This window comes from Antechinus flavipes, chromosome 1 (genome assembly GCF_016432865.1).
Source record: "Antechinus flavipes isolate AdamAnt ecotype Samford, QLD, Australia chromosome 1, AdamAnt_v2, whole genome shotgun sequence".
Lineage (NCBI taxonomy): Eukaryota > Metazoa > Chordata > Mammalia > Dasyuromorphia > Dasyuridae > Antechinus > Antechinus flavipes.
The window spans coordinates 255,886,614-255,898,909 of NC_067398.1; the positions used below are offsets into that span (position 1 = coordinate 255,886,614).

Genomic DNA, 12,296 nt, shown 5'->3' on the forward strand with positions numbered 1-12,296 from the left:
ATTCTTTGGGAAGATACTCACTTTGTCATGCTAATACCAGAACTAAGTGTCAGAGAAAAATTGCCTAAGGTCAATCAGGAAATAGCGAAAACAGCAAAGAAAACATGCTTTTCAGCCTGAAAAGAGCATATAATTAAAATAGGGAAAATGACATATCATTCCAGTAAATCCTTTCAATTCTGAAAGAATTGAAAGTCTGGAGGAAGTTCAGAGGTTAGTGAGTGTGTATATATATCTATGCATCCATATAAACAATGGAGAAAAAATTACTTAGTAAAATTGGATCACAATTGAGTAGAAAAATAACTATCATTTTTCCACTCTTGACATCCACAAATGTAAGTACTTTTTCTTTAATGAAAAGTTAAATGCACAGAATAAAGTTTATAGCATATTTTTTTGCATGCTTCTTTTGCCAAAGATTCCAAAATTAAGATTCCAATTTAATTTTGTCTTCACTCTTAGATACTAAAATAAATTGGCAGTTGGAGGCTATATAAAATTCTATGTATACCCTAAGGCCACATCATGAGTGACTCATTCCAAATGTTCTAAATTCTTTAATCTTTGCTAGTCAGTTTGAGTCATGTGTGCCTGGGGCTTGAAACTCAAGATCAGGAAAGATTTATAGATGATAGTTCCATTTCATTTGGAGAAATAATCATCTTTCTAGTAGTAAGCTTCATCTTGTCAAGAAGAAAAGAAGGGAGTTCTCAATTAAACTTACCTTATCATGAAGGCCTGCGGCACCTGCGACTGCCATAACTGTCACCAAAACTTCCATGAGTTGCAAACTTGATTCTTTGCAATCTTCCTGACCCACCTGAATTAATGCTTGTACACAACAAAGCAATTGCTCCATATAATGGCTCTATGGAAAATGTGCAAGTAATACAATTAATCATTTAAAATTTTATAATAGATTAGTTTAAGCCATATGATTTTGTACAAATCATAATCTCTCTAAGTATGATTCCTCCTAAGTAAAATGAGGAAATTATATCAATTGAAAGGTCCCTTTCCAGTTTAAAATCCTATGACTTTAGGATTATCATCATTATTATGGTTCAAAAAATGTTATTGATTAATTGAAGGGCAATACAGACTAATGGGGGGAAAAACTCCTGAGCTTTAGGATTTAGGATGTCTGGATTCTAAGTTTCAGCTTTTTATCTTTGAGTAAATTACTAAAGTTTATGAAGGACCATTTTTTTCCTCCATAAAATGAGACTAGGTAATAAGAGTTTGCTTTAGAATTCTATTTAAAAAATTTTAATAGCTTCCATGTATACAGCGCTTTAAGGTTCAAAAAACTCTTTAAATATATTATCTCATTTGATTTGACCCACCCAGCAGTATTGGGAAGTAGGTGCTATAATATACTCAGATAAAGAAACTAAAGCTGATAGAAGGTAGTTTACCAGAAGTCATATGGCCAGTAAGTGTCTGAGGCAGGATTCAAACTTTTTGATTTTATATCTGGCATCCTATCTACTATGCTGCTTATCTGCTTTCAAAATAACAACAATAATCATGATGATTAAATTTAAAAATCCAGTAGGGCACAAAAATTTGCTTTGTCCATTTCTTTCCTTGAAAATATCCCATATTAAACACTAAAAAATCATTGCTAACAGCCCACATCAAATTACTGCTGTACACAATAACTAGGCCAGGGTCTGGATGGAATATCAACCTTAAATAATCAATAAAACAGACCTGGATGGATGGAACAGGGTACTTTGAGGCTGGCTGTAGGTTTGGATCTGGGTCTACCAGCCAAAGACCCGAGCTAAAATGTGAGCATGCTTTTGTTCTCTATTTAAAATTTTATTTTCCTCCTTTTATTTGAGTTATGATCTGCCTACAAATACTTTGCCTGGTTTCCTTTCATCTCAGAATAATGACTTTGAGGTCCAGACATAAGTACTTACTTGAATGAGTATCAAATTATAAACAACAATTAATAAATCCAATTTTTTCAAAGCAGAAGCCTATATTACTCTAGTTATAATGCCTAATTATATGCAAAAATTAAGGTTTATGAAATACACATACACACATATACTATGTCTATTATGATATATGTACACACACAAATAAAAATATATGTGAGATTTCAACAGATGAACATTTGAAAATGAAAACAATACAGTAAAATCTTTTGGGTAAAAATGATTATATATTTTTAAATAAAATTATAGTTTTTCTTAGTTGTAATAAAATTTTAGTTAGGGAATTTTCAATATCTTTCAAGGAAAAAACTTGTAAGAGGAATACTACCCTATATATTGATTAAATGATACATACAAAATTGTCTTAAACTTGTACATTTGATATCTGTGTACATAGAAAGAGATTTTAACAATATAGTAATGGCAAATATTTTAAAAAAGAAAAAATCCTATTTGTTTATGGAATAATGGAAAAATGGAACAGAAATTTAAGTTATCATACATATTTCCTTATTTCACTTACCTGTTACTAAACAAACATTTCAAAGAAAAGGATCAAGTTCCTTTCTTTCAGTTAAGCTCCAGGTGCAGGATTTGGCTCAAGACCCCTGGGAAACTGTTTTTTACTAAAACTTAAGACTTGCAGCCAACAATAAAGGAGGTATTCCCCTTTAAATGGGCCCTCAATTTAAATTATACCTCTATGAATTAAGTTTTTATATGTGAGTTATTTTCAGTTTTATCTAAAACATTTTTCTTCACTTTTATGAAATAATAAACTTTCTAGTAGCAATATTTTCATTAAAAAAACCAACCAAAAAAAAAAAAAAAACCCATCAAACTCATTATAAAATGCTTGGGCCTTTGCTCTAGTTTTGAATCAGAAGTGCTTTGGATCAAGCTAGGGATTTGAACTGTCTTCTTTTTTTTTCCATGCAAAATGTTAAATTTCATTTAAATGCATTAGAAATCTGTCTATGGTAAGAGTTCCCTAGTCTCCTTAATGTTTCTTGGGAGTATGTTATCAAAAACAAATTTCATAATAAAGTGACAAAATCAAAGTAATTCTGAGGAGTTAACTTTAAACAATTGCATTTTTTGAATGAGCACTTTTTGAAAGGTCTCAAAGTTATTGGAAGAAATAAAATACCATTAAGTGGAAAAAAATTTTAAAAAGAGAAAAAATGTCTAGAAATTTGTTTTTTTTAGTGGAAAAACCTTTAGGTTTGAAGCAGAACATGCTCTCTAACCCTGAGGATTACAATTTCTGAGTAAGTAATTAAATCTGGTGGGGACCAACACATAGAAGCTATATTTTTCCTGATAAAAAGTTTTTGGTATGCAAGACATATGTATCTTTTTGATGCCTGGAAGACTTATAAATTGTATGCTTTCAGATTATTTTATAAAGGGCAAGAATTAATAGGCAAGAGAATCAAAGGATTAAAAACAAACAAACAAACAATAAAAACAATTCACAAACAGCAAAGTGAGATCATGTGATTTGTCTGGGCGTACTTAGACTATGTTCAGGCCAAGCTGTCTGAGAAAAATTGAAAAATTAATAATTCATACAATAGCATTACATAGCTGAAATAGAATCTTTTCCATGTTTAACAAAAATCTTAAAAATGTATTCTAGTATTAACGTTTCAGAAATTTATAATGGTTAGCAGATTTGGTAGCCATCATATAATGACAAAATCAGCAAGAATTTGTCTCTTACTATGGTACCTTGAATTATTTAACACCTACTTTTTATCCAGCAGCTGTCAACAAAGTCTCAAAACAATACTGGATTTCTAATCAGGTGCAAATGCCAAATTCTTATGGCGTAGTCTTAACATATAAGGAATAAGCTGGTGAGTCATATTGTAAATTGACATGGCCAAGGCATATTATAAAACTGATCCTATGCATATATTTTCAGGTTATAAGTATATCATCCTATAACAAAAACAAAACAATTTTTCCAACTAAAAGCAACTAAAAATTACCTATAACCTAAAGTGTTTTAACTCTGGTTATAATATATTAATGATATGACTTAAAATTAAGCAGATTCATAACAAATGCAAATTTTATAACAACAGATTAATTTGTCAGGCTTGATCATTTTAAACACTTCATTAGGGTGGCATCTTAAATCAGATAATGAAAAATGCAAAAGTATTAGTTAATTGGCTAACTTACATTAAAGACAATTTGGAATAGAGGAAAGATTTGTTACCTAAGTAATGGACAGCAATGGTCCAAGTGGGAGTTTAATTATGGCTATGGTGCTATGTAATTTTGAGATTTTTTTGGTATAAGTTTTTTCATCTGTAGATTGTAAATAAAGAAGTAAATCCCTAACTCCTTCATACTGATGTTGTAGAGATAAAGGAGTTGCTCATTAAGAGCAGAGACTACCTTAGTTTTATCTCTGGATCCCCGTGCCTACTATAGTGATTTAAACAAGAAAACTAAAGGATAAGAAAGATAATGTCCCAAATAATACTGAGAGTAACAGATTCAGGATTCAAACCCAGATTCTGATTACAAATCTTTGGTTCTCATACTTGTACCACATGGATTCTTATAAGAGAGAATTAGATTTTATGTTGAAAAAATCAGTTTAAAATCAGAATAGATTTTAAATTGATATGGAATTTTCAATATATCAATAAGAATAGCTCACATTTTAATAACACTATGTATATATATATTTTAATAAGCATTCTCCCCAACAATTTGGTAAGATAGGTGGTACAAGAATTAATATTCCCTTTAATAGGTGCAGAAAATGAGTTTTAGAAAAGTGATTTGTCTATGATCCTTGGGCAATACTAGTTAAAACCATAAATTCAAAAACCAGACCTAACTTCAAATCTGTTTTTTTTTTCTAGAATAACACTCTGTCTCTGGTGAAAAAGCATCTCATGACAATGAAAAGCTCAATAACATCAGAGAATTGATGGCCTAATATAGATGCATTGTCAATGCCAAAATGTTGCAATAGTCATAGTTTGATATTGACAAAATGTATAGCAACACCAAATGCTTCTCGCCAAGTGCTTAAATATGACATATTCCCATCTTGTAAATATTCTTACATCTTCAGATCCTTGACAAATCTGTGTCTGTGACAGGTAGCTGGCAATGCTATTTAGATGAGGTTTAAGGGATTGTCTTGAACAGCCTCTAATAACTGCAGCCAGGACCATGAAACAAGATGGACGAAGTGATTTTTTCAGTGCTGGCAAGATTAATTTCAGAAAGACTTCAGGGTTGACAAATGTTCCAATCAACTCTGCTGATTTTATACACTGTAAGAGAAACCAAATATGTGAAAACTAAAAGAATTATTTTGAAAATACAAAGAACAAATAACATAATCATGGGTTTTCCTTTCCTGCTCTTGAATGGTTTCTGTCTGCGTTAATCCTGCACATTTGAAATGCTTTAGCAATTGCCTTCTATTGTTTCTACTCATCAAGTACTGATAATATACATATATACCAAAAAAAAAAAATCGTTCTAGCATACAAGTATAAAGCTCACAAAACAAGTTTTTTCTCAACATCAGATAATTTTTTAAAAAAGTTTAATTTGTAGCAATAAAGTATATAATTTTTAGGGTAGTATAAATTTAAATTATATGTCCTAGATTTAGAGTTTATTTCTTTTCTTCCCTTCAACTTTTGAAGTAATATGTAAATGACTAGAAACAGCTTATTTATATAATCACCCAATTTTTATTTTATTTTCGTATCGCTGTCAAGATAGTTTTTGAATTAGAATTCCAAATAAAACCTTCAGTATTATGGTAACACATTGTCTCTTGGTGAGCATAATTGAGATTAAAAAATAATAACCAAGAATTAGTGTTGTAGTAGTTTTCTGCTATGACTTTTGGGAGGTCTCAATTCACTTGCTTCACATGGAAATGTAAAGCTAGCAAAAAATGATGCAAATGGAACTCCTTTCCAAGTAGAAAAGAAAGCTGTACAATCTAACAGTTAAGACTTATTGAACACCAAAAGCATACTCAGTCCTTTAGAAAACAAATTAAATTGTTGGTTTAGAGAGAATAAAGACCAATATTCCTGCTAAAAAACAGGTAATTATACCAGAAAAGAAACAAAAATTTTCACATAGCGAATGGTTTCTATCAGAATTTTTCAGAAAAACGAAAATAAATGGAGGAGACACACATATATATATAAAATCTTAATAGAAAGTTAACTATTTTTACTAGGAAAAAACAAAACAAAACAAAAAAACCTTGCAGAATCATATTATCCATGCCAAGCACATTATCTGAGGGTGTTTCTCAACATTCTGTCCCAAGATCTCTTCCCTTCTCTTTCTAATCTCCCTCACTTCATAAGTTTAATTTTTCATCTCTATTCTGTTTATTTGTAGATTTTATCTATTTATCCCTAGTCTTTCCCTTTGGTTCCAGTCCTGAACCAACAATTATCTAATGGGCATTTCAAACTAAACATCCCATAAGCAACTCAAACTCTTCGTGTTCAAAAAAAAAAAAAAAAGCTTATTAACTTTTTCTCCAACCCTCTTCTGACCTTCCTGGTAACTATCCAATAGACTATCACCCATCTAGTCACCAAGGTTCACAGCTTTGATATCATCCTTGATTCTTCATTCTTACTTCACATATCCAATTAATTACTGAAACTTGATGTTTTTGATTCCAAATATCTTTCATTTATTATGTCCTTTTTTCCTCTACTCAGAGGGCCATTATAGCCTAGTTCAGGCCTTCATTATCTCTCAAAGGAACCATCTCAGTGCAATAAGTCATAGTTGCACTCCTTCAATCAAGTCTCTCCTTCCTCTACTTCATCCTCCATACAGCTGCTAAAGAGATGTTCCTAAGTGGAATTTAAAGTTTTTCACACCCTCCCACCATTCTCTATTCCCAGTCTTCTTATATATTACTCCATGCACACTATGATCCAGCCACACTGATCTATTTGTTACTCAACTATGTCTTTCCATTTCCCATTTACATGCCTTTGTATTAGATATTCCCTAATTTCGGAATGTTCTCCCTGATTGCCTTCAGGATTCTGCTCTAGGGCTTCCTTCTGCATTAAACTTTTCTTGTTTCCCTCCTCTTTCAGTATCTCTTCTCCTCCAAGGTTACCTAGTCTTTGCTTTGTTTTTTTACATCCCTATGTACATGTTATTTTCACATAATGGCTTAAGGCTACGAACTAGTCTGCTTTTGTTTTTTAATCCTTACTTCCTACCCCAGCACTTGGCATACAGTAAGCTATTAATAAATACACTAGAATAATCAAAGCCATGGGAGCTGATGAGATTACCAAGAAAGAGACCATAGGGACAGAAAAAAGACCTAAGGGGTGGAGGGGAAACAAGAAAAAAGTAAAGACAGATAAACAGAAAGACAAATGGATGGATGGAAGGAAGAAAGGAAGGAAAGGAAGAAGGAAAAAGGGAGGAAGGGAGGAAAGAAGGGAGGAAGGAAGGAAGAAAAGAAAGAAAAGGGCCAAGACGATGATATAGATGATAAAATAGCAAAGAAAAATGAATGGTTAAACAGATAAAAGGAAAATCAAGAGCGTTATATGAAAAACCAAAGAAAAGGCAGAGTCAAGAAGGTAGAGTAGGAAATAGTACAGCTGAATTCATTTCAAACAGACCTAGAAAATGTACCAGAATGAATATGAAAATCCAGAAAACATTATAGTGAGTCATTTTTCCAGCCCAGGTCAGCACAAGCCTATGGCTACTAAAGCTGTAGTTGGACAAGAAGCCAACTGGCATGGGGAGTCCTTCAATTCCTAGGGAAAGGCTGTGCAACAAAATAAGAGGAGGTCCCAGACCCATACCACCTGATGGTGAGGGCACCATCAGATCCATAATGGGATACTGCAATGGGAACAAGTGCCACCTAGTAGCTCTGTTGCCCTACTAATCAGTTTCCAATCAAAGACAAGAGAATTAAGAAGGGGACCCAGTAGTAAAGAATTGGAAGTTGAGGGGCTGTCCATCAACTGGGAAAAGGTTGAACAAGTTGTTGTATATGACTATGAAGGAATATCACTGAGCATGATCGTTTCAGAAAAAACTGGAAAGACATATGAACTGATACAAAATGAAATCAGCAGGATGTAAAGAACACTGTACATGTTTAAAAGCAATATTGTAATGACTATCAAATGTGAAAAAACATATAGCTACTCTGATCAACGTGATCTACAATAATTTCACAGGACCCATAATGAAAAATGCTCTCTTACCTCGAGAATTAATGAAGTCTGAATACAGATTAAAAAATACTTTTTTCACTTTATATTTTTTGCTTTTTATTGTTTTGTAACAAGGCTCATATGGAAATACATTTTGCATTACTTCACATGTATAATTGATATTGCATTGCTTATCTTCTCAATGGATAGAGGAAAGGCAGGAAGAGAATGTGAAAGGGAAGGCAGGAAGCAAGAAAATTGAAACAAAAAAAACAAAAAAAGGCTCAGTTCCTAGGAGCAAAGCAGGATTTCTATCCAAGATCTAACCCAGCCTGCAAAGGAATAACGAGGGTAGAAATCTCAGACCCAAGGGAAGCCTATGAGTCTGTCTCTCTAAACCAACAGAGCTTATTGATGGAAGGTGGAATACAGCAGTAATAATATGATTGTCCAGACCAAAGGCCAGGTAGGGAACCTATAGAGCTAAGATCAGAAGGGGAGCAGTCTTGTTCTGAATGAGACTACTTCAGGAGTACTGAAATTTTGCAGATTCCCCAGTCAGTCACTGAGATCCTGGACTAACATAACACTCAATAAAATACCTCAAAAAAGACCAGGACCAGCCTAAACATTCGCTCTAGAAATATAGTAGAGTCTAATTCTAACATCAAGTCAAAAGTCATGAAATAGGGTGGAAGAATGAGCAAACAAAAAGAAACCCACAAAAAAGAGCTATTATGATGGCAAGAAACCTCAAGACACAAATCCATAGAAGAATGACTCCAAAACTTCTATAAGCAAAGTCTCAGGAAAAACAGCTTGAACACAAACTCAACTAGAAGTCTTGGAGGAGATGAAACAAGAGATGAAGAGTTTTTTAAAAAGTTTTTATAAATGGAATGAGAGCACTTGAGAAACAAAATTGGAAAATAAATGAAAACTATGGAAGAACTGAAAAGAAAATTAACAGCTTGGTAGAAACAAGAAGCCTGAAAAGTAAAATGAACCAAGTAGAAACTAATAAGATAAATGATAGCAAAAACAAATGACCTGGAAAAAAAGATCATGGAGGAAAAAATTTCTGAATACCAAGACAAAGGGAAAAAAAAGAGTTCAGGTATCATATTTCAAGAAATCTTGGAAAAAAAACCTACCCAAATATCTTAGAACTTTCAGAGGGCAAAGAGGAAATAAAAAGAATCCAATAATCATTTCCTGAAACAAACCAACATGAAAATTTCCAGGAACATCATGACCAAAATCCAGAGCTTCTTTGTACAGGAAAAAAATTAAGTACTACAAATGTTAGGAAAAAAGGAATTTAAATAAGTGAGGAGTCACAGTTGGAATTAAACAGTAAAAATTAAGCAGTGATCACTCTCAAGGATACATTCCAAGGATCTTGGAATACTAAATTCTAGAAGGCAAATGATACAGGCTTACTAGGAAGAAGAATTTATCCAGCATAAATGATTATCAACAGACTACAAGTCTTCCAAGTTATTCCTCATAAAAATATGAGAGGTACAGAGAAACTTGTAAATAGGAAAGGGGAGAAGTGGGGGAGTGGGATTCAGAGGGAAGGAATTAAGTGAGGAATTGGTTCTAAGGAATTAATCAATTAATTATACAAATCATTATATTTTGTATATTATAATTACAATATTATTATTATTGTACATAATATTAATATTATGTCCTTATTAACATACAATTATTATATTAATTAATATACAAAAATAGGAGAGATGGGAAGCAGAGCCAATATGGTGGAGTAAAGGCAGGAACTCATCCAAACTCTCCCCCAAACCACTCCAAATTCCTTTAAATGACTCTAAACAAATTTTAGAGCATCAGAATATCCCAAAAGAAAGAGTAGAACATTTTCCAGCTGAAGACAACTTGGAAGCTCAAAAACAGTCATCAGGGTGGGTGTCCAGCATACAGTCCTGGTGCAGGTTGCACCAGCATATCCCCGACCCAGCTCCAACAAAGCAGCACTGACCTCTGAATCAGAAGCAATATTGGTGACTTCCAGACCTCTCAGCCCCAAGACATCAAAAAGGACTTGGAAAGTCAGCAGAAAAGGTCAGGGTGGGAGCCCCAGCACAATCCCGGTACAAGCTGTACTGGCTCTGACCCTGGCCCCAGTGTTAGCAGTGGTGCTGTTGGCTTCTAGACCTCTTGACCTAGAGACACTAGGGAAGCGCCACAGTTGGGATAACAAGATTTAGCAGCTTCTATATTAAAGGACCAGAGGGCTTAGAACATGATATTCCAGAGAGGAAAGGAGTTAGGACTACAACAAAAATCACCTACCCAGCAAAATTGAATATAATATTTGTGGACATTCAATGAAAGATGATTTTCAAATATTCATGATGAAAAGACCAGAGTTGAATGGACATTTTGATTCAGATGGTAACTAAAAGGAATCTAAGGTGGTGTCCACCATTTGGGAAAGAGATGAACAAGCTGTGGTATATAAATGTAACTGAATACTGTGTGGTAAGAAATGATGGAGAAGGATTCTGAGATTTTGGGAAGCCTTGTACAAACTGATGCAGAATAAAGTGAATATAATCAGGTGGAAAACTTATATAATGACAATAGAGTTGAAAAAAAAAATTTTTAAATTAGGAACTCTCATGTTCAATGACAAGCAACCTGCTTCCTCATAGGAAGATGATGGACTTTGGACTGCAAAATGAGACAAATTTTCTTGGACATGGTTAATGAGGAAATTTGTTTTGACTATGTTTTGCATTAGATTTTGTTTTTGTTTTTTTCTCAATTATTGTACAGGAGGAGCTAGGAACATGAGAAGATGTTTTTTTTTTGCTGAATGAAAAGTGTCAATTGAAGCCAAAAGGTCAAGATGAATAAAGACTCAGAAAAGATGACTAGATTTGGCAACCTTAAAAGGTAATTTTGAAAAAAGTTTGAGTTGAATGATGAGCTAAGAAGCCAAATGATAAAGGTTTGAGGAGAGACATTATAAAAATAAATGACATTTTTTACCGAAAGAAGGTAAGAAAAATATAAGATGATAATTTGAAAGAATGGTAGGGCCTAAGAAAGGTGATTAAAAAAACAAAAACAAAAACAAACCTGGGCATGTTTAAAGGTATTAGGAAACAAACAAATAGATAGGGAGAAGAGATAATTGATAAGGCAATCTGTTGGAATATAGGATCAAAAATAAGTATATAGAGTTTGGCCTTGTTAAGGAGGTTCTTTGTATCATCAGAGATTGGAAAAAAGGAGGAGAGAAGCCAGGATATCAAAGGATTCTGAGATGAGAAAGAGAAAGCCCATGACAAATAGCTTCAATTTTCTCAATAAAGTAAAAACTGTAAAAGTCTTGAGCAACTTACTCTTATTTCCCATTATTCTCCTTCTTGTATTTCTACTATCAGTTAAATTATAATCTATCTTCCCTGAAGTTGTCCTTGCACAAATCATCAAGAATATAGATATGGCACTCTATTATTTCTACCTTTTTAAATACTTTTTCTCCTTCACGGTTTGGCTCAGATTCTAGATCTTCTATTTCAGATCTCAGCTGAAAATATTCTCTCCTTCAAATTTTCCTTGGGAATTCTGTCTGGTTCTCTACTTTGATCACATTATATTGTACTTTATATTATTATATAAGCATATGTTATATCCCATGAGATATAGGAAGGTTACATAGCACAGTAGATAGAAGGTTAGCTTTGGAGTCAAGAAGATCTATTTTTGAGTCTTGTCTCTGACACAGACTAGATGCATGAACATAAGCATGTCACTTAACATATCAATTCTCTAGAAAACTTTAAATGCTAAGTTACAAGAACATTTTTTGAACTGCATTAATGCCACTTTGAAAATAGCTACTGATCTGTGTATTTAGAAATATGCATTTACTGATATAAACTAGAGATGATGTAAAATCAAATAATTTCATTTTAATTGCACTTCCCCATTAAATAGTGAGCTCCTTGAGGATATGAACTGTGCTTTGTTTTTTTGTATCCCCAGCATATAGCAAAAGGCACATGGTGGGCATTTAACAGATATTTTGCTAACTAATCATTAGCATAGCATAATATTATGCTATTTTCTCCCTGTAATAGAC

General features: G+C 33.0%; 1 protein-coding gene across 1 annotated transcript in view; it reads right to left on the minus strand.

Annotated features, from left to right (window-relative positions):
• Nucleotides 1-12,296, minus strand: part of DNAAF5 (dynein axonemal assembly factor 5) — a 57,659-nt gene that overhangs the window by 23,840 nt on the left and 21,523 nt on the right. The window contains exons 6-7 of the mRNA XM_052000455.1: nt 5,051-5,263; nt 728-871 (exon numbers count right to left, since the gene is read on the minus strand). Of these exons, the coding sequence (XP_051856415.1) occupies nt 728-871; nt 5,051-5,263 (357 nt within the window). The remainder of the gene's footprint in view (nt 1-727; nt 872-5,050; nt 5,264-12,296) is intronic.